The 23,234-nt window shown below is 41.5% G+C and overlaps 2 protein-coding genes and 2 non-coding genes across 4 annotated transcripts; 3 read left to right on the plus strand and 1 right to left on the minus strand.

The window, feature by feature from the left end:
• Positions 1-4,124: 4,124 nt before the first annotated feature.
• LOC134466308 (uncharacterized) lies at positions 4,125-5,437 on the plus strand. The gene is made up of 4 exons (XM_063220206.1): positions 4,125-4,201; positions 4,333-4,674; positions 4,769-4,834; positions 5,036-5,437. Exons 1-4 carry the CDS (start codon positions 4,174-4,176, stop codon positions 5,173-5,175), a joined length of 576 nt encoding a protein of 191 aa, XP_063076276.1. The 5' UTR covers positions 4,125-4,173; the 3' UTR covers positions 5,176-5,437.
• Positions 5,438-7,841: 2,404 nt separating this feature from the next.
• Positions 7,842-7,913, plus strand: trnae-cuc (transfer RNA glutamic acid (anticodon CUC)). Its single transcript has one exon. It is a non-coding gene; the product is annotated as a tRNA-Glu (tRNA).
• Positions 7,914-8,624: 711 nt separating this feature from the next.
• Positions 8,625-8,697, plus strand: trnak-cuu (transfer RNA lysine (anticodon CUU)). Its single transcript has one exon. It is a non-coding gene; the product is annotated as a tRNA-Lys (tRNA).
• Positions 8,698-9,757: 1,060 nt separating this feature from the next.
• si:ch211-89o9.6 (sal-like protein 3) lies at positions 9,758-17,121 on the minus strand. Its single transcript, XM_063218715.1, has 8 exons — positions 16,626-17,121; positions 16,414-16,520; positions 16,234-16,327; positions 15,010-15,125; positions 12,877-12,979; positions 12,591-12,679; positions 12,355-12,448; positions 9,758-11,525 (listed from the first exon to the last, which is right to left on the minus strand). Exons 1-8 carry the CDS (start codon positions 16,924-16,926, stop codon positions 10,477-10,479), a joined length of 1,953 nt encoding a protein of 650 aa, XP_063074785.1. The 5' UTR covers positions 16,927-17,121; the 3' UTR covers positions 9,758-10,476.
• Positions 17,122-23,234: the final 6,113 nt, after the last annotated feature.

Genomic DNA, 23,234 nt, shown 5'->3' on the forward strand with positions numbered 1-23,234 from the left:
ATTGAATTGAATTTTCCATGCCCCACATTGCATTGCATTACCGAATATATTATTGTAGTACATGGTGTGAAAGTATAAGTCTGTGCTTACATGCTTGACAGCAAATGTACCATTGTGAACGATTTGAGAACATTCTTGGTCTGAATTCAACTGAACATTTCCCACACTAAAACTATGGTGAGAATAGACGACTGCTGCTAATGCTTGCTCAGTAGTATCTGAATGGGGAAGTGTCAGTGCAAGATTATGTCCAAGCTGGTTCTCCATCCTTTATTTTCCATAACAGATATTTTTTATTTGTATGAGAGAGGGTAAACGACAGGACCTCTCCATATGTATGAAGAACCCATAAGATCACCTAATTCTACATTCTCACAAGTAGCATTGTGCACATATTGAGTGCATTTCAGCCATCTTTAGAATGGCATTACAGATTACTCAATATACATGTAGGCTACAGTATGTCTTCAGTTCAAATTAAATGGAAATGTTTTCTAAGTAGGTGTTGAGTAAGTAGGCAGAGGTCAATTGTTTTTTCCTGAATTTGCAAACAAGTCCTCATCTAGTAATTGTGTCACGAGTTGCATTACAGTTAGCTCAGTAATCATTGAGTACCGGTAATTCAATTGCTACTTCAAAACTGACAGCTGATGGACAACATGTACCGTAGGTCGCCACCCTTACCCACAGGAGAAATATCTGTATAACACAACAATTCTCATATGGTATTATAAAAGTAAATCATTACCACCAGTACTCATTTTCTTGATATGCAAGGCACACAAATAGTCTGGGAGGAAAGATAGTCTACCATAACCCCCCCCCCAAACAAAATGCCACATGACTTTTGTTAACCTTCAAGATTTTGTTTGGCAACAGTAACATAACTCATTCCCACTACACTTTGCTTTCTATTGTACATGACCTCAGAATGCTCTACATGTTTCAGTTCTATAATTGTACAGTACAGTACAGTAGGCCTACAGTACAGTACAGTGCAGCACAGTACCGTAGCATACAGTACGGTGCAGTATAGAAAAGTACAGTAGAGTACAGTACAGTAGCACACAGTACGGTGCAGTACAGTATAGTACAATAGTATACAGTACGGTGCAGTATAGAAAAGTACAGTACAGTATAGTACAGTACAGTACAGTAGCATTCAGTATGGTCAGAGATTTTGATAGGAAGGTGAGATGGGACAGCCATGTAATCGTACATAGAAATTAACGGTGAAGATTCGTAATGCAAATATGGCGTCTACCCGCACATCTCCCGCCTTTCTGGTAACGAGCCAATGTGCCTGCTGAGCTGCGGTGCCAGTGATCCAATCATCTGGCTGCATCGGCGCACGCGAAATGATGCGCATGCTCAGTTGTGAAAAGCCGTTGCTCTCGTGCCGTTACGGAACTACTGCGCCTGCGCTCTGTCAAAAAAAACATGAGAAAAGTGGCTTAAAAAGCTTTGTTTTGACTCGTATAACACAACCAAGCAGTCTAGATTGATGAGTTTTTCACGGTGGTTTCAACCATATGGTTTTCACAACTGCTGGGTTCTTCCCTGTCCTATACTCAGTTTCCCTGTTCATTTTTCCCATTGACTCTCAGATCTGGTCTGCATAATCGCGAAATAGCACCCCGAAGGCTTCAACAAGATGGCCGCCATCTGTCCCGTCTCGATCTAAACCGTCTCTGGTATGGTGCAGTAGTACAGTGTAGTACAGTACAGTAGCATACAGTACGGTGCAGTATAGCAAAGTACGGTACAGTACAGTATTTCACATTACAGTACAGTACAGTCTAGTAGAGTATAGTACAGTACAGTACAGTAGCTTACAGTATAGTGCAGTACAGTACAGTACGGTATTTCACATTACAGTACAGTATAGTAGAGTATAGTATAGTACGGTCCAGTACAGTTATGGGTCGTAAGGAAGTAACATTCTAAATGTCAAGCTTTTTTCAGCTCCGTAACGGTAATGGCCTTTTTTTGATAATGGCGGCCATCTTGAATATTCATGACAACTTTTAAAGTATCCATAAGACATTTACCAAGTAGTATGAATGGTAAATATGTCTAAAATGTCATATTATATCCATTATTAGTAAGAAAACTGTTGTTGCTGGCGGACATTTTGAAAAATGGCTGCTATAGCCACCATGTTGAAAATTCACGATGGCTCCATATCCAGTTCTTTTTAGAATGCCTTTGGCTACATGTGTATCAATTTTCATGCTTGTATCACAAACTAAACCATTGTTTTGGTTAGCCGCTTCACTATAAGAAAGTGTGCTTATTGGGTTCCAATGTGCATCCCGATATTAACCAAACAATGCCTTACGTATGTTAATGGAATCATTGTAGTAGCCTACATTTAACTGTTTGTGAAGCTGAGAACATGGGTTCAGCAGTCAACGCTTACAGAACAGTTCAACGATTTAGGTCATCACCGTGGTCAGATAGAGTGGCATATTGCAAATTAACTTATAACTCATACCTACGTTGACTAAAGAAGGGGTTAGGCTACTGACAAGGGTGTCACAATTCTGGATTATGGTAACGTGCTATGCCATGTGCTAGGTAGCCTATATCCTCCTGACTACCAGGTGGGAAAATGTTGCAGAATTACTATTTTTTAACTTCCCCAATTGTTTGAAGGGCAATGAGGATTATCCCAGCATTTTGTTATTGTTGTTGTAAAGATATCATGAGATATTTCCAACTTAGGGTTGACTAACTTTAGTTATGATGTGGGGGAAAACATCTCTGGAAACCACAGGTTTTGATCTGTATAGTATGAGGGCATGTTCATTTTACTCTTCCTTTCATTTGTGGATGGAATATTGTCCACAAAGTTGACACACACACACACATTCACATTGTAGTCAGGCTACACAGTGGATGACGACTGGATATCAGTGAAGAGCATTCTGCTTTAGCCTGATAAACCAGCCTAAATGTGAGATTGGATTTGTAATTTAGTCTGGCCCCGATGAATAGTACATCCGAAGATTATTGATGAGAACAACCCGTTGTCTTTCAAACCGTGCCTGTGCCTATAGGCCAGCGCTTTCTCAACGTTGCGAGCTTCGTCGTCACTCCCTCAAAACCCCGCCCGCCCTCTTTGATTCAAAACAAATCTCTGCGTTGTGAATGGTTTACCAGATTCTTGGCAAGCCTGGCAGACCACTCAAAGGATGCGAGGCCAGACCACTCGCAGCCAAAAAAAAATGGCGTCCAGCAGGTAGCGCTGGTTTACTAGGCTAGTTCTGCTTGCCAGTCTGCCCGTCTGCCAGTCTTGCAGTCTCCCAGTATTAGGTCTAGTTATGGTGTATGGTGAAAAAAGAAAGTGCCAAAGACGTATGACGTGCATACAAGAATGTGAGTATTTACAGCCAAGTCATAACTGCAACATTAGGTGCAATGGACATTCAAATTACATGAGCATGGCACAGGAATAATAGTAAAAAGCTGGTCTGAAACCAACATATCCGATCAAGCATGAAAACATATCCTGGCTACAGCCATAATAAATGCACTTTGACAAGTTGCTGAGTCAATGTTTAATGTATAATAAACAGGTCTCACCAAGCCATGAAAGCTGAATAAAGTAACTACAGATGTTGACCACAACAGTCCTTCTGGCCTTTAGTGCAGACCAGCTGCTTGATTTGAGTTGTGATTCTGCCATTTTTCAAACAATGGGTGAACTTGTTTTACTAACTACCTATATCGGTAAAGTCTTTCCAAAAGCTGCTGAATTGAAACTCACTTCACAACTGGCCTTCTTAAATCTTTAAATATACTGTTAACTTCGCATGGAGCTGAGGCAATTGAGCATTCAGGAAACAAAACAACCACACATTTTTTTCCAGAGAACACATCAGACCACTAGGGGTATTTTCCTGTTTATGACCAGGGGTGCCGTACAGGGGGGTAAAGTGTGACTGAGTCACTAGGGCCCCATGTACATAGGGGGCCCACACAGTGTGTGATTTATGTAGATATATGGTTGGGGGCGGGGGCTCCATTTGAGCTGATTGTACATAGGGCCCACAATTTGCTGCTACGCCCCTGTTTATGACAACCATAGGTTAGTGGTCATTTGTTCCGCTTTGCACACCTACAACTTAACACTTCTTTCATTTCCCTGAAACAACGACAGCCCTGAAGATGATGTGGTTTTTAATCACTATTTTAGGTAAGCTCACTATTACACTTGTGTTGTCAATTATTGCCTATTATGATCCTTCTAAACCTTCTTTTTCATCATATTTTATTGAAAGAGGAATTGTTGCCTCTAAAACACAAATCCATTTTTATTTTATGCAGGCTACAGTGTGAGGATGTCGCATGGGGCATTTGAGAGAAGACTTGTGTCTCTGGGGGATACAGTTAAAATCGAGTGCAACAGATCCTTCTACAGTGACATTACTTGGTTAAAGTTGACAGATGGCCAATTACCCAACGTATTGGTGACTGGTTTTAACTTTCATAATGGAAATGTAACCATCATCTCTCCAGACCAGCAACATCTCTGGGGGGATGTTAGTGTCAAGAACAGAATTGTGGCACTGACTGTCAAAAATATTACTGCCGATCACCTGGGTCTGTACCTCTGTGCAACAACAAAAGACAAAGTGCTAATATTTGGTACAGGAGTCCTTCTATACGGTAAGAATAATTTCAAATGCTTTGCTTAGGATTTATTGACGTAAAATTAAAAGTGGCTTCATAGCCGTATCCCATTCAAACATTTCTCTTGTAGTGTCTGGAGATGAAAATTCACGAAATGTACATGAAGTTGATGAGCCACCTAAAGATTGTGATAAAGGTAGGTTCCTCTCTGGCTTTTTAAACATTTTTCACATCAACAATTGCTATGTATTCACAATTATGTAATCACTAATGTATTGTTAAATGTAAATGAATCCTCTAGTGTTGCTGTTCCACATATGTTAAGTAAATGCTTACATTGGTTTTGGATTCAGTTTGTACGGTATAGCAAAATTAATTCAATGTCTAATGCTGTCAGGACTTGCACTGCCCTCCACTGGCAGCTCTCTGCCCCTGGCCAGACGAGTCTATGTGGCGGTGTACGCATGCGCTGTGCTCATCATGGCTGGCGCCACTGCCATTGTTCACATCCTCAGCAGGAAAAAGAGAAGGCAATAAAACGGACATGTCTACAAATCATGTTGTGCAATTTGCAACTATGACTGTATTTGAATCTACTCACACGATTTTCCAATTGGTTGAGATATTTTATGAGTAACATTTATCTTTTTTATGTTTTAGTAGCCAAATTCTTTTTTCACTTATTGTATGACATCATTCAAGTCTCATCACTGTAATAATGGAAAATACTGTATGTTCTAATTCATGAGACATAAATGTGATATATGTTAATGTTAAAATTATTATATGATGGGACATTTTGTAAAAAAAAAACAAAAAAACAATTCCTTTACTGATATCCCAAATTATGTAATTTGTTATGTAATGTTATTTCTTTCAAATAAAAGTGTACTTTTTATGCAGACTTGTTTCTGTTCAGATTTGGCATTATCCAGGCTCTTGTATTCAATGTCATAATAGGTGTAATGATGGAATTGTATAAAGGTGAAAGGGACTTCAGATTTGGATACAAATTTTATTTGCAACTTTATGTCCCTATATGAATTGTCTTGGAGTTTTGGCGGGACTCCAACATGCCATGCCATGCCATGCCATCCTAGCCTGGCCAATGCCTTCAGAATAGCATGAAGAAGAGACATCATCAATAGAAACTCAATGAAATCGACGACAACAAAAACTCAGATTTACACTAGGAAACTTTTCTGGCTGTGCATTTTTGCTCTGTTGTTCTCATGTCATGTTGGCCATGCACATTCATCGAGGGTGATGATACAAGTGTTCCAATAAAGGAATGGATGCCGAGTCAGCTGACAGTAGGTCACACAGACATTTTCTCTGTAGTTTTTAAGTATTGGGACTTGTACGTATCTATGCACACTGGTCCGCCCCTCACTCATTAACAATTTTTGCAAACATATTGCACTTTTAAAATTATCTTATTTGATACAAGCACTGTTCCTGTCTGTGTTTCCGATGTAGGCCTATGGCTGAGCAAAACACATCTAATGATGATAGGCCTACAGTCATGGCCGTAGCCAGCTATGAGGTCAGGGAGGTCCGGACCTCCCTAATTTTTCAGGGAAAATATATATATTTTTTTAACCCATTGATGCTGGATACTGGCAACATTGTCCAAGGTGCCTGGAGCACCACTCAGGTTCAGGATCATTTGAGATTTTTTTATTAAACGTTTTAGAGCTGGAGAAGCACATTCCAATTCAAGTCTTAGCTTTTAAAAGTTGCCCTGAGCCTATAAAAACCTAAAATACCTCAGAAGCACATAAAAACTACAACCAATGTCAACTAATGTCAACGTGCACATCATGGACCTCCCTAATTTCAAAATCCTGGCTACGGCCTTGCCTAGAGTAGCCCAAGTGCTCTGTTATCCAAAATGTCTTACAGTTAGGCTACATGGATAGGCTTACAGTAGGCCTACCTGAGTAATGTGGGTCAATGTGGGTGCCACACAGACGCTTCAGCTATGGATGAAGGTATAGGACATTCCATGACCCAAGTCCCATACAGTCCTAACACAGAAGGAGGCTGTCTTTCTTTAAAAATCTGATAGGCGTACACTGGAGTGGAGACATACGATTTCGAACTGTGGTCTTTTTCAGACCCCTATACGGATTGGATTCATCTTAAAGGTGTGTAAGATTTTGGTAACAACACAATAACCTTCCGCATAAATGGTTAACTAATGGTTAGCTAATGGTTTGTTGTGCATCTACAATAATATTACAAGCGTCGATATATCATTATTAAATCAATTAACACTTACTAAACATTTGCTGATGCCAATAATATACTAGTGCTGCATGATATGGAACAAACTATAATCACGATTATTTAGATCAAAATCACGATCATGATTATTAATCGCGATTATGCAGCAGAGCTTATGCCCCCCACCAGGGGCGGAGCTGTAGGGAGGGCGAGCAGGGCACTTGCCCCTGGGCCCAGGGCCCTCCCGTATTGGTGGCGGGGGCCCTTGTGAGCTTGGTAGAGCTGTATAGGGGGCCCGATAAGTGCCTTGCCCTGGGGCCCGGTGTGCAATTGTTCCGCCACTGCCCCCTACCTCAATTTCCGGGGCGACATAATAATACTTTAGGCCTACCATTAGTTAACATTAGTTAACCAATTAGCGGAAGGTTGTTATGAAGTGTTACCAAGAATTTTGGTTGTTTATTTCCTGAATTCATGCTACCCATTCACTGAAGTTACATTTTTCATATACTTACCACCAGCAGCAAATTCTAAGTATTTGTTAGGCCTATGACTGGGAAAATTGCACTTTTCATAAATGAAAAGGGGTCTCTTCTCCATAGTCCGCCATTTTGAATTTCCAGAAATAGAAATTTTAACTGCTAAAACTACAGTACTTTGGCCATACTAGTAAATAGGGGCCTATTAGTTTATTACTTTGTAAGCATTCATGAAAAGATCAAATTTGGCAATAGGCAACCCAGTTTCAATGATCAGCATAATAGCAGTAGGCCTACCCATTCTGGACACATTCTACACAGTGCACCTTTAATTGCAATCATATAGTCCTAAGGATACACAATGCAGATTAGCAGCTAATCAGTGCAAAAGCAGATTTCATAGCATGCAGTATTTAGCCCTAGAGATAAATGCATTAAGCCTATTCTAGAATTTTAAAAAATATTATTTTTTACTTCCGGGACATTAGCAGCCAATCCCTGGTGGTCTAGTGGTTAGGATTCGGCGCTCTCACCGCCGCGGCCCGGGTTCGATTCCCGGTCAGGGAAGGGAATGTTTTTTGTTCAAGAAAGAAGCTGTTCATCTCACGAACTTCTCAAAATGACCGGGGAGAGAAAAAGCAAACATCGACGCGCTCATAGCGAGATAGTCAGTTTTAAGTAGTAGCATACACATTCTTTACAATTATTGAGTTCTGCCAGTAGTTTCGTCTCTGTAGGGACCAAGTAGTCAATTTGTCTATCGTCATGGCCATCTTTAAAACTACTATTTAAAAAAATGTTTTCATTTTTCTGTTTCTCTTATAAAAAATCTTGCTTGTGTGTTCAATGTAAGCCCACGAAATGTGTCCTCGGGTTACATGACTTGTAAATAATTGCTATGTTCTTTTGGTAACACAAGAGGGCGCAAGAGAAGGCAAAATGAGATGCGTACCGGTATGTTCAAGAATTGTATAGTATTTTGACCAGCCGCACTTGAGACATTTTTATGCGTGAGGTTTTCACATGCACAGTCCGCTGTGGCTCAACCCAACTGGCAGATAGTCAAGTTCCTTTGTTCTCTGTAATAAATCTTCAATATGAGAGAAGTCGTCAGCCTCCTTGCTTACGTATCGTCAGCAGGACCACTCTGCTGATAAAACTCAACAGCTTGTCTGTTTGTGAAGCACTACATGGTGATAATTACATGGTATGTATAGTCTTATGGTATGTACATACGACCATTACAATCAAATTGATGTGAAATTCTTTCATGCGCATGCCCGGCTAGCTCAGTCGGTAGAGCATGAGACTCTTAATCTCAGGGTCGTGGGTTCGAGCCCCACGTTGGGCGAATACTTTTAATCTCTGCGAAGTTGTTAGTCATAGTACAGTGTTGCTTGTCCCATACCAACCAGCCGGTCTACGAGATTCCTACAGGTCTTTGTACATATACGTTGTACACATACACTTGCATGCATAATAGTTGAAAACAATGTTCATTATAGCATTGAAGCTCCTTAAGGACTGGATTTGGGAGTGATAAGGATCCTTTGGCACACTCTATGACAAGGATAGCACAGGGTATGAAAGGAATAGAGGTAGTTTGGAAATAATCTTGGCAAGATAGGGAACCATACCTACCCACAAGTAAGTTTAACTGCACATTGGCCAGAACTGTTCCTCACTTCTGGTACAACACAATATACCATCTCCACTGCATTAATTGGGTTAAACAATTTCAATTTCAAATACATATATTAGGAAGTCCAAGAGATGTTCAAAGCGAAATGATGTATGCGGTTCATTCCTTTGGAACAACCAAGTGTACATTGGGAAACGGAATAAGAATAACAAAACTTCACAATTTTCATTGACAAAATATGGCTGTTCGATGAGATTCATAATAAAAAAAACCCCTCACAATTTCATAAAATAAGAACATGGACAGTTGTGTTTCAGCAATAGGACTCGTTTATTCTTACAGGGTGGAGCACCATTCCGAAATTGAAAACAGTAAATGTGAGAGAGAAGCACTTGAAAACATAACTTAACATCTGTTTATAAAAAATATGTGTCCAACTTGTATGTTATAGAATGATACAAGTTACCATTAGTGTTCAGTTATATTCTTACCATTTTGCTACGAAAAATAAATGTTTTAGTAATAATAATAATAATAATAATAATAATAATAATAATAAAAATAATTATACCCGTAACAATGGTCTGTGTCAATTGACAGGTAATTGTATTAACTGATACGTTGTTTATCTATTGCTGAGGTAGTACATGAATTTGTAGTAATGCGATTAACAACTGTATCTGATCACTCGTCAAACTAAAGAGCAATTTTGACATAACCTTGTTTTGCTGCGGAATACCCTGAAAATCTAACACACTAGTTTCAGGACCGCTTTTATTTATAGGTGATAAACAGAACCCATATTTGTCATCTTCCTTACATCTTCCACAGCAGGCTTCATAGCTAAAAGCAGTCTTGATTACTGTACCTTGTCCTTGAGGGGTTATTTCATTTATCCCAAAGCCGGTTGGCGGTTCGACTCCCGACCCGCCAGGTTGGTGGGGGGAGTAATTAACCAGTGCTCTCCCCCATCCTCCACCATGATTGAGGTACCCCGAGCATGGTACCGTCCCGCCGTACTGCTCCCATTCGTGCGGCATTGGGGGCGGGTGCACGGGCGAGGGCATAAATGCAATTTTCTTGAGTGCAGTGTGCACTTGTGTGCTGTGGAGTGCTGTGTCACAATGACAACGGGCGTTTGAGTTTCCCAGTTGGGCTTTCATAGCTAATAGCAGTCTTGATTACTGTAACTGGTCCTTGAGGGGTTATTTTTATCAGTATCCCCATTTTCCCTGGGATTGATGGGAACTGCTACACTCCGTCTTTGAAAAAGGAGTCCGCCCTTACACATGTAAGGTCTCTCTCCTGGGTAATTTTTTTATCAGTATGGGAACTTTTACCATCTCATGGGATCAACAGAACCCATGTTTGGCATCTTCCCCACATCTTCCACAGCAGGCTTCATAGCTAAAAGCAGTCTTGATTACTGTAACTTGTCCTTGAGGGGTTAGTTTCTCCGTATGGGCAGTGTCCCTCTAATAGATATTGCTACACTCCTCCACATGCAGAGGACTGCTGATGAGTGCGCAGGTTGCAGATCCATGCGAAGCGTTTTCCACAGCGGCCACACGTGTATGGTTTCTCTCCTGTGTGTACGCGCTGATGCTTCTTCAGGTTGCCGGCCTCCGAAAACATCTTCCCACACGTGGCACAGCGAAATGGCTTCTCTCCAGTGTGCACGCGCTGGTGCGCCTCCAGGTTGGACTGTCCGGCGAACGCCTTCCCACAGAATCGGCACACGTACCTTTTGCTCTTCATCCGTTCCATGGGTGGAAATAAAATCTGTGCTGCTGCTGGCTGCGACGGGCCAACCAAGGACTTGCTGCTAGCCTGTGCTGCCGCTATGGCGGAGGGGCTGAACCTAGGAAAAGGTGTTACTGGATTTAAGCTGACCCGTTGTTGTTGTAGTTGGGAAGGAGGCGGGCACGTGCTTGTGGCGGTCTCCAGGCGCACGGCGCCAGCGTGAAGCCTACGTCGGGCCAGCAGCTGCTCTCCACGCGCCATAGCCAGCGAGTGCCATGCGGGGAGTCTGGCATTGTTGCCCACTGCTGCGATCCCTTTCTCTGGCCTTAGGGTCCTCTGTGAACCGCCTGTGGAAGATACATTGTGATTGTTGCCAGTTCCCCTTGATGAGCCCCCACCAACAGCAGCCACAGCTCTTGACTGAGGCCCTGAATGAACCAGAAGGCAGTCCTGGTCCTGGTCTTGGTCCGGGTCTGGCTCGGTGGAGGAGTAGGAACAAGAGGGCTGACCCGGCTCAGCTTGGTCCTCTGTGGCCCAGCAGGAGAACAGACTGTCCAGCTCCATGGGCCTGTCGTACAGAGCATAGTCAGACTCCACCTCTGCACCGCTGCCGTCTCTCTCCAAGCCCTGGGCTGCTGCATGACTCTGAATGTTGTCCCCATCTGGCATGTCATCGGCGCCCGTCAGGTCCCAGATAGTGCCAGACGAGACCGCTGTGGTACATTTTGGGGGCAGCTGTTTCTGCTGCGCTTGTGTTCCTCCGGTTTCTCTGAACACTACAGAGTCCTCAAAGCCTTAGAAGAAAAATAAGAAAAGCGTTTGTAGAAGTTGTTCATGAGGTCTGCATGCAGTACCAGATAGCACCAGTATCTTAAAGACAGCACTCCTGCAAGAGATATTCTTAGCGGAAAAATAGTAGCAAAATATGTTGCAGCATGCCATACCCTGAGGGACAGTGAGAGTATACAATTAATTATTTCAGGTTTGTGTGTGTGTGTGTGTGTTTAACGTTCTTGATGCAAGTGTGTGTATGTGTGTGTTTAATATTCTTAACACATATGCTTAATGTTCTTAATTGACCATAATGTTCTGTTACCCACTTTTATTTTATCTGTAAGCTTTGGCAACACTGTTACCGATAGTCATGCCAATAAAGCCATTGCAAGTGGCTGATCAAATCGCGCGTGTTAATAATCTATGATGGGTACATGACCTGAATGGCTTTTGGGAGCCAACACTTTTGAGGGATCAGTGGAAGAATCAGAGTGTTGCCCGTTGTAGTTTAAAGTTTAAAGTCAGGGTTGTGGCCAGAATTGGCATTGCAACTATGCTACCCATTGCCAGATTTGCTCTTTTCATGAATATTGACCAGGTAATAAACAATGATTTACTGGTCTGACCAAAGTAGTTTAGTAAGTGTTGCAGGTAAAGATGTTCAACATGACAGACACTGAGAAGATCCACCTTTCTATGTATGAAATGTTTCATTTTCTCAGCTATAATAAATTCTTAGAAACTGATGGCGGAGGTAAATACTTGTGAAAAAGATAACAGCATAACTCCTGAAGTTAATGACTAAAAAAAATTACACACTACCTTTGAGGCTAATAATATGAGTACTACCTTCTGCTCTGACTTGCGCTCCTGCTGGTGGGGCAATGTTAGCAGCCTCTACCCCAAGTTTTTCCTCTTCTTTGGGCAGCTCCCGCTTCCCAGACTGTATTAGATGCAGAAAGCCACAATTTAATTCACAATCTTTATATCATCACTCCCCTCTGTTGGGAAAGTATAGCAATAGGATCTCAGAATCGATACTTGAAAACAAATTGTTGTACCACACAAAGTACAAAGTACCACACCTCCAATGAACTGATCTCGGCCGGTGACACTTGTGACTCCATTGAGGCGTGCTCTGCTCCCGAGTCCCCAGTGCTGGACTCCACCACTCCTGAGGGCATATAAGGGGCCAGATCATTAATGACTAGACTTGGAAGAGGTAGGATTTCACACAACAAGGGTATAGTAGTTGGTTATGTTGGTTGTATCTTGTATAGTGACATCAAGCCATTTAACCATTGCTGGACACATTTATGAATCGAATACAAAAAGACAGCCTGTTGTGGCTTGACTGAGTTTAGTTCTCACCCTCTTGTACACTAAGCCCTCTCCTATTACCCTCCTGGTCATCTTCTGGGCTCTCTTCTTTAATAAAGAGCACATCCGGCTCTCCTTCCTCCAAATCTTCCGCCTGAAACAGAGAACACAGGCATGCAACCATCATAAAAAGAACACGTATAAAATTGATCATCACTTCGATTGGCTTTCACTGTGCTAGGATGCCCGGGGTCAAAACTCATGTGTGTTCAAGGCATCAGGCTGTACCTGTGCAAGTACCGAATGTACCTGCACTATACCAATACCTTGCCAGGTAATATACCGTGTTCCAATTGAATGGATTGAGCCTCCCCTCGAATTACAGAGCAAGTGAAACTCTTGTATAAAAAAACACTTGTCATATAAGAATAGGTACTGGCACACATATATGTATGAGCAGGTCTATGCAGCCAATCAAAAAAAAAAAACAGATGAATGAGCCGTCAATGGAGATGAGATATGAATATAATGCAAAAAGTTGGGCATCTCTGATGAGAGCATCTGTATGTGCACACCTATATCAATCCATTTTTTCCCCCTACATTCTTAGCATTCAGTCAGTTCTATATAAAACATCGCTGAGCTTGATATTTTCAGTATACCTCACACATTGTGTGCTGCATGTATTAGTGAGTGTGTAAGGCTTCATTTTCATCCCATATTGAACACAGGGTTCAGGTATAGCAGATAAAATATCTTTTATTAATAATTAACAGTTTCATACTGGAAGGCAATCCAGACGGCCGTGACAAAATATTTATTATTCCAAAAAAAACTAACAAGTCATACACAGAAAAAGCATACAAAACAAAACCGAATGGCATTGTTGTAATAACCTGAATTTCTTTTATTTATAAATGGTAATTCTTTTCACTTTTTAAACAGTTACAAAATGATTCAGCCAGACATGTCCATCATCAATAACTGACATGACCCAGACCTCTTCAAAAGAAGGGGTAAAAGAGTGTGAACAAGAGAAATGTACATGTCCATTAGAACACAGCATCACTACCCCCGAGAGAACCCACAAAGAGTGCATTCCAATATGCGGACTCCCGTCCTCCCTTGCCTCCTCCTGGCCTCGTGATGACGTCACCAACAACAGCGTTGAAATTTCAGTACCTCGCAAAAGCTCAATTCTAATGTCATTTTCTCATTTGCAAACTGGATGGTGAATGAAGAATAGTCCCCCCAAAAAATTATGTGGCTAGGCAGCGGGAAACGTAATCGTTTTCTCCAAGGAGGCGAGGCATCAGCGAAATGCGAGGCCACAAGCGCAGACCGAGGAGGGAGTCAGCATATTGCAACCCACAAAGATTTTGATTAAGTAGGCCCTGGCCCTGGAATCATAAAATCGACTCCTGTGAATACGCCTGGGTGGTTTCGTTGCTGGTGTGTCTTCAGGTTGCGGATCCAGGCAAAGCGTTTCCCACACATTGTGCAACCGTAGGGCTGTTCTCCTGTGTGAACGCGCTGATGCTTCTTCAGGTTGCCCGCCTCTGAGAACATCTTCCCACACGTGGCACATCGGAAAGGCTTCTCTCCAGTGTGTATGCGCTGATGGATCTCAACTTTCTTGGGCCGATTAAAGGCCTTTCCACAGTATGTGCAGATGAACAGCTTCTCCTGACCACCTTTAGCTGCTCTGCTGGACTTTGGTGGTGGCATGAAACTGGTATTGCCCGTTCTCTCCCATCCGTTCAGGTCCTTAAAACTAGACGGCCCAGACATGTGTCGTCCTGTGACCATGGCATGGGGGGGCATGTTGTAATTATCTAAACACATTGAGTTCTGCTTCTCCATGGAGTCACCTCTGTGTGGTCTCTGATACTGTTCTGGTAGTGGATCATCACTGCTCCACGTGCTTAGCTCACCCTCCTGCTCATCCGAATCCGAGCGCTCTCCGCTCATCTGATAACTGTCTGCATCTTTGCTTGCATGCGCATAAGAGCATGATGGCTGCCGCGATTCTACCATGTCTTTCCCGTCGGGCAGAAAGAAATCCTCCAGTGGACCCACACTGGTGTCCGTGCAAAACTCATCCTTTGCTTTGGAGGGGTCGAATCCCCCCTCCGTGACCACAACCTGTGGCTCAGACTTAAGGGTAGCAGTGGTTCCACTGACCTCCACGTTGCCTTGTTCGCTCCTGCTGCTATTCGGTGGATGCCCTTCTGAGGTCCTGGATGGTGGAATCCGGCTTTCTTCAAAATCTGATGACGCCCGGCCAGCCACGACAGAGCCTATGAACGAAAACACAATTCCAATTTTAAGTTTTTGTGATTTTAAAAATGACTGTTCAACACACAGTCTAAATATCAGCAAATCAAGATAACATTCTTAATGACTTTGAAAAATCAATATACACGAAGAACACAGTGTAATTCCAAGTCTATCATTTCTGTGAAGTCAGCCTGTCCAGTTACAGAAGTAACACTGATTTTAATTCATTTCATCTGCTGTAATGCAAATCTGACAAGCAACAGGTACAAACTAGAAGTACAAGTAATAATGAACTTCATTGGGTGATAAGACACACTGCCGCCTTATGGTTCCTCCAAGGGTGAGACAATGACGAGATGAAGAGGTCACCAAATCATTAGCCCGAAAGGATGAAAATGGAAAAAATGGTATGTGGACACATGCCTAACCACCCTATCAGAGGGGTATTTTGGCATTTTATTGTACTGCATGACACCAATACACCAACAATGGAAATGTTGCTTTTTATTATGATTTCTAATATTAAATGGATGATCATGATCAAATGAACTCCCTGAGCATGATGAAAAAAAAAATCTATGTTTATTATCTGCATGCCTACACAGAACTGCTCAGCAAATGACAACACCAACACATTGTGGACCTTTCAGCATGAAGCTGTTTCAAATACAATAAAACCAGGCATGGATCATGCTGGTTTCATATGTACGTGTGCCACTGACAACTTTTCCCATCATTGCGAGTCACAAGATTAGGCAAAGGTTGAGGTGGTCGTGCCTTCAGTAGATACTACAACATGCATCATGTGTACAATCAGCTCCAACCATATATCTGGGGCCCTAGTCACAGGGCCCCGGTGACTCAGCCACACTTTACTACCCTGAACGACACCCCTGAAGGCCATGCAGTAATAAACCATACAGTGACAACAAAAGAAAGTTGAGCAAGTGAAAATACACGATGTAAAGAACCCCTAAGAGTACAAAATGTATCATTTAACCACCTTTTAAATGCATCTTTGGTTACTTTGTAACTGTGTCAGTGTTTGAAACAGGTGATGTGAAAGAACTGGTCTGGGATGTTCTGGAATGTTATGACTGAATTCAACTCTGGCCAAGTCCCACTTACCGTCTTCTCTGATATGTAGACTCCGTGAGTCGCTTTCTAACCTCTCTTGTTTGACATGTACCAGGTCTGCCTTAGTCATCTCTTCACGCACATGCTGTAAGAGGAGGGATATTCGTTGAGTAAAGCGTTCTTATTCACAATTGTTTCAAAATACTCGGATTATGACTTTGTATGGCTTACTTCAGCTGATAAACGATGGCGACTTTCATCTCCTTCAGGGGTCAAGCCATCTCCCCACAGGCCGATATTAATCTGTCTTCCATGACTTCCACCGGGCGTAAGGTGGTCTGTAAATAATAACAAACGAGGCAATTAATTTTCATTACTTCGATTTATGCAATATTACACTGGGTTATATGTGCATCATGTTAAGAATGAAAAGACAAACCTACCACCCATAGGTTCTCTGTACTTATCCGTGATGTTTATGTTTGCATTTATGTGAATCTTGTTCGAGCGATGGTTCATCGCGCTTTCACGTATTCTCCTCTCGGCATAACCCCGCGCCATTTTCAATTCTAGTAAATGCAGCTTCCTTTTAAGAGTTTTGTTTTCTCTTTGGCACTGGGACATTTGCAAGTTAATTACGGCGAAATCGTCGTCTACAAGCTTACAAATCTCTGCCACCGCTGCATTAGCCAAGACCTCCATAATGGAGGCTAGCTGCGTCTGAAACGCCAGGCGGTTCGACATTGTCCTGCTGCTCTATGGGACCAGTGCTGGTCGTTTGCGGACAATGCCAAAATAAAAACGTAGCAAATTGTTTTCGAAAGGTTGCATGCAGTAACCTACACTGGCAATGTAATAATGCACTACATCAAGAGGGCAGACAGCAGCTTCTCAGGCCAACATTAGCCTCCTACCAGTTGTTGAAACCGTACCCACCACTTCCGCTGGTCTGTTATGACGAGGCAAACACTGGAACCCTTTGTCGAATCAGATGAGCGACTTTCTTTAGAGGAGGACCCTTGGAGCAAAACACTTGTCCACCAACTACAGAGGCAAAATTCTCTGGCCCCACCAATGTTGCACAACAAAAGTTTGTCACATTTTGTATTTTCATATTAGGTTGACTGATTTGAGCTCAATGTTTTCAAAGTGAGGCCTCATTTGGTTTAGTTTGCTCACCATGTCACAGTTTTACAAAAGGTGTTCGAAATGTGTTTTTTTTCTTTTCTTAATGTGCTAAGTGTGGGATCACAAAGTGACCATTCCTTTAATGGTATTAGATGGGGCAGTCATGGGTAAGTGGTTAGGGCGTCAGACTTGTAGCCCAAAGGTTGTTCGTTCGACTCCCAACCCACCAGTGCTCTCTTCCATCCTCCTCCATGACTGAGGTACCCTGAGCATGGTAGGCTACCGTCGCGCTGCACTGCTCCCTTGGTGCGCCATTGGGGGCTGTCCCCTTGCACGGGTGAGGCATAAATGCTATTTCGTTGTGTGCAGTGTGCAATGAACACTTGTGTGCTGTGAAGTGCTGTGTCACAATGACAATGGGAGTTGGAGTTTCCCAGTTGGGCTTTCACTTTTTTCACTTTCATTAGAAACCTAGGCCAGCTATTAGTGCAAGTGGTGGTCTGGGGGGTACATGTCAGGCATTGGCAATCTGTTATGGAGGGCATTCCCCGGCAGCCCTAAAATCTTCAGGGGAAGATGCTGTTTTTACATCATCTTGGACTGGGGGAAGCAAATTTATAGGAGGGCACACAATAATGTGATTTGTTTGTTTACTTAACCTAGGCAACATTATGCTCATTCAATACTCCGTCCTATAGCCTGAACATCAGAGAGCAATATATTGGCAAACTGGCAACATAAACAGAAACTGTCAACTCATCGCTCAGAAGGTGATAAGCGTGAAACTTGGCACAGGTGTTCATTAGTCATCACTGAGCCTGTCTACATTACCATGATAATCAGGTTATTGGAATAAACGGGTCATTGGAGTAAACTGTTTATTGTCGTTAACATGCAGTCTGTCGACTACATGTTTTCCACTCAAGTGTGTGAGGCTAACCAGAAATTCAAAGCTTGTGATTGGCTACTTACTATTCTAAAGTGTCAATAACTCAATACTAACCAGTTAAATGTGTTTCCATGTCTTGAGAAACCAGTTTATTAGACAAAAAAACTACCTTTGTGAATCGATTTCTCGTAAACCGATTATTGCAATAATCCGATTAAACTGTTTATTCAGAATATGAGCACTTCAATAAACTGGTTACTCAAAAAAACAGATTATTAACTGTTTATTGATGCACATATTAACAGGCTCAATGATGCAGCCTCTGATTGATTTTGTTGTATTATGATGATGCGTGTCTATGTTCCCACAGCCCATTGGTCCCACATCACTAAGATGTTTAGAATTATCTTTTTAGGCCCATTGGTCCCACAGCCCATTGGTCCCACTGCACTCCAAAGAATTTATTACAATTTAGGCACCATGTTTCAAAGGCATATTCTCTTGGTTTACTTGGAGATGGGAACACAGAGTTGTAGAACATAGGGCCTATATTGATTAATTTCTTGAAAATGTGGGAACATGGAGTAGCAGGAATAAGCTGTTGGACCAATGGGCTGTGGGAACTTAAGAGAGCTGACCCCGCTAAAATCGTTGTTTCTATGTTTAGCTGGGTTGAGTGCGCGCACATTTTAAGTGTACAGTAGAGTACTTTTATTAATCCCAAGGGAAATTGTGTGTGTACTATGTATGCCTGTGTGTGTGTGTGTGTGTGTGTGTGTGTGTGTGTGTGTGTGTGTGTGTGTGTGCGCGCGTGTGTAAGAGAGAGGGTATGTGGATGGTGTTGTCTGTCAAAATTGTGCTAAATGTGTTCTGAATTAGACATTTCCCCCATGGGGGTCGGCTCTATGGTCCCACAGCTTATTCCTGACGCTCCATGTTAACCCCTGTGACCAATGGGCTGTGGGAACATAGAGCTGACCCAGGCCAGGGGTTACCAAACACCATGACTAGGACCCCTATAGCAGCCAAGCCCACCCTTGATGTGGGTCGTGCCACACTCTTTTTTTCTGTGCACCGCAGCCGCTATCACATTCGTGCTTTAGGTTTGTGAGTCAGTGCCCCACTGTGATAAGCATTTATGGAAGGGATTGGTCAGGGTGGGGATTGAACCTGCAACCCTGGGATTAGTAATACTGGGGTAAGCATGTCAAAGATCACTTTATCACTTCACAATACATCACATATGTTTCATGAATGCATTTTTTATTTCTTGCTGAAATTATTTTTTGTCTTCTGTATTGTCAGTGGCAGTGACTGGCACATGTATAAAATATAAAAATAGGCCTGCTATATAGTGACAATAGTTTTTTACTTGATTTGAAATGGTATTTGCATAATTGCAAGATTTTGGGTGGATTTAATGACATCATAAGGGGTCATTATGGTACATATTTGTAGTATATAACCTCTTTAAGAATTACTACAGTCAGTGGTTTTAGAACAAAGATTAAGGTACAGATGTCATACCACCACTGAATAAATCAAATGACATGACATGACAATGGGGTTAGGTTAAAAATAGTTAACAATTTATTTGCATTTTATTTATTTAACAGATTCAGTTTACTAGCCTGATCTTAACATATACCCTAGCACAATCTCGGTATACAGCTCCAGGCCACTTTATTAAAATAGTGTGAAAAAGTTGATTTATTTCCATAATTCCATCAATAATGTTAAACTGTCATGGATTATAGATTCATGGTCCAGTTTTTTAACTATTCCAATCATTCAATTGTTTATTTTTGCATATTTTGGGCTTCCAGCTAAAAAAAAACCATGAATTGGGGAATTCGTATCATTAGAATATTGTGATAAAATCACAATTTTCTTCAGCAAAATTCAGGGTATATTGAAGAGTGAACAGTGGGTCACCAGGTCAACAAACAAGAACAGCTGACAGTAAAGCATCAAGGTTATCTGGGCTTCTATAACTCCAATGCACTGTTTCTGCTATTGACTTCAATGTTAAACGCATCATGGCAGTTATTAAGGCAGAGAGAGTCCTAACCCATTATTGAACATTGCATGTTATGTAGAAAGTGCCAAATTTCAACTGATTTGATGTAACCTGAATTTTGCTGAGGAAAATTGTGATTTTATTACAATATTCTAATGTTGCGAATTCACCAATTCATGAGTATTTTGAGCTGGAAGGCCAAAATATGTAAAAACAAACAATTGAATGATTGGAATAGTTAAAAAAAACTGGGCCATGAATCTATAATACATGACAGTTTAACATTATGGAAATAACCAACTTTTTCACACTATTCTAATAAAGTGGCCTGGAGCTGTAACTGAGCACCTATTTCAAGCGAGAAGTGTCAGCTCTGTTCTAACAACTGGATCTAATTCTACCGAATTGATGCATTTTCGTTTTGATGCATGTAATGTGCCATTACCAAACTAAAACTCCCTAGGCTACAACAGGGTTCATGATGATGACGCTCAAATGTGTACACAAGCACAACGACGGCAAGTCAAGGCGTGTGTGAAAAAGGCACATGTCCACTTGTCGGCAATGGCACACTCAGCTGTTACTATGGCTATACTTGCTATACATGAAGAAACATGCATGCTGTCCCTGTGCATGTGCACTACTGTACAGTAAATCTCCTGCCGTAGCCATCAGGTGACAAAAGTGGATGCAGTAGGGTTTTTTTTTAAAGAATAGGGTTCATGTTAAATAGATTCCAATTTAACAGCAATGTCTTCAAAGGAGTGACCAGACTTCTAAATACAGTAACAAAATGGACATGCTCTTTACTGTGAACATAATAAAAAGTGTGGCCATTTTTGTTAGCAGTCTATATCCCTGTGTGTCATATCACGCACTTGTGTCAGTGCACTGATGGTTGCAATGTGCCCTCGCTGGAAGTGACAGGTGAGCATAGGATTAGCTTGCCAAAATAAAAGTTGGCTAATGTTTGCATTGCACAGCGTCTCATACTTGTAGTATTTACATTTCCTTCACCCCAAAGGGCAACTATCACGCATACAATACTTGGCTTGGCATGAAAAGGTTTGCTCAGCAACATTACTTACAGAATTGTTGGAGACTGTTGACCAAACTCTTCTACTGAATTGAACGCCACTTTTCTTCCGTTTCATTGTAAACATGGCGACCGCTTAGTGCGTGCAGTGTCCATCGGTCAAGCACTGCGTTTTTCGACATTGTTAGGGGATCATCCTGGCGCTTTCAGTGCACTGACTCAACCGAAATTTCCAGTGTGAGCGCCCTACGCACTGAAACATAGTGCCCGAAGTGCACAAGTGCATGATTTGAGACATAGGGTATGGGAGTGATTCTCTAATTCGGCTACACTTTTAAGTCCGTGGATTTTATTTGGCAATTCCACTAACTATTAACTGCATCCAATGATGTTTTGGACATTAGAGAACATTTATCTTTCATATAATACAGAAAGTGTAGACATAGCATTATTTCCCTCAGCAAGAATTAATATTTAATACTGGTTTTGGGCGTTTTCATGCCGTCCTGTTTTCCAAATGTCAGATTCAGTCTTCATATTAGCATGTAAAGAAACTTGTTTTGCCCAAGACGATTGCAAATGTTGATTTACAGTAATCATCACAATATGACAAAACTGTCAGAAAGACCACTGTCCTTTCCATTATACATGAAATTTGCCATTTTGTGTGTGTCCACGAAAACTGTGTTAACCGTGTCACGGTCTGAAACCTCCTCCATAAATCAGTAATGGTTTGGTCTTAGGCCATACGAATAACATCACGTGATGTCATAACCTCTTTGGCAGGATACGGGAAGACTTTTTGGTCAATTTTGAGCTCCATCCTTCCATAATTTAATCCATTCTTTTTCATGTTCTCATAGCGGGAAAATTGCCTGTCAACTGTGTTATCAACATATTCATAAGAATCTGAATTAGAAATCACATGTAGAAAAACACAGATAAAGCATACAGATACATGAATTGATTAAGGTGTTGTGGTGGAACTTCTGAGGTCCTCAGTTAGCACAACACCATAAAAATGGCTGAAATGTCAACGGTGTTACCGTCAATGGTGTTACAATTAAGTATGACAGTCAGGGTTGCCAGATGAGGCTGATGATTTCCAGCCCAAAAAATGTTCAAAATCCGCCCTAAAAACCCGCCCAATTCTATTGATTTATATGGGAGTGGGCAGGTTTTTCTGATAGATGCCATTTTTACCCGCACACGGCCATCCTAAGCAGCCCAATTGGGCGGGAACCAGCCCAATCTGGCAACACTGATGACAGTTGAGGAGGAGTATGTTTTTGCCAATGTATATACATATTGACAGACAAAGAAACAAAATAATTTGTGTTCTAGGGTGATGGGTTTGTCTGCTCTGTTTTTTCTCCTAAAAAAGTGCCGACTTGTTCCCCTGCACTGTTGACCGTAACACAGTTGAGTAACACGGTTGACTGTTTTGAAAGTGTTTTTGCGCTATTGATCCCTTATGTGTTGGAAAAATCCTATGAACATACACTAGGGATTATCTCTGGAGAAGGAAGTCTTGTGTAAGGAGGGTGACTATATTCAAATCAGACGTTACAGGGATTTATGATGAAAAATGTGTCAGTCTGTATCACAGTGACTCATAAAATCCTACTTATGAAGCTCAACAATCACATTTTCTATATCAGTTGAACAGATTAATGACAACATTACTGCTAAGGGACATAAGCACTTTCAAACATATATTGTTTCAACTCTGTAGTATTTTTATATATGTTTGAAATGACATAGTATTTGTCCATAACACTGTTGACAAAATAATTAAGCAAATGTTTGCTTTCATTACAGTATTTATCAAATGATTTAAGATTAAGCTTGGCAATTTGTTTGTTTGGAAACTTAAATATATACACTATGTAAACATCTAGGTCATTTAGTTGAAAAAAAATACTGATAATTGACTTTTGCTTTTGCCAAAAGCGTAGGGGAATCGTAGAATCACTCAC

The sequence above is a fragment of the Engraulis encrasicolus genome, chromosome 16 (assembly GCF_034702125.1).
Source record: "Engraulis encrasicolus isolate BLACKSEA-1 chromosome 16, IST_EnEncr_1.0, whole genome shotgun sequence".
NCBI lineage: Eukaryota > Metazoa > Chordata > Actinopteri > Clupeiformes > Engraulidae > Engraulis > Engraulis encrasicolus.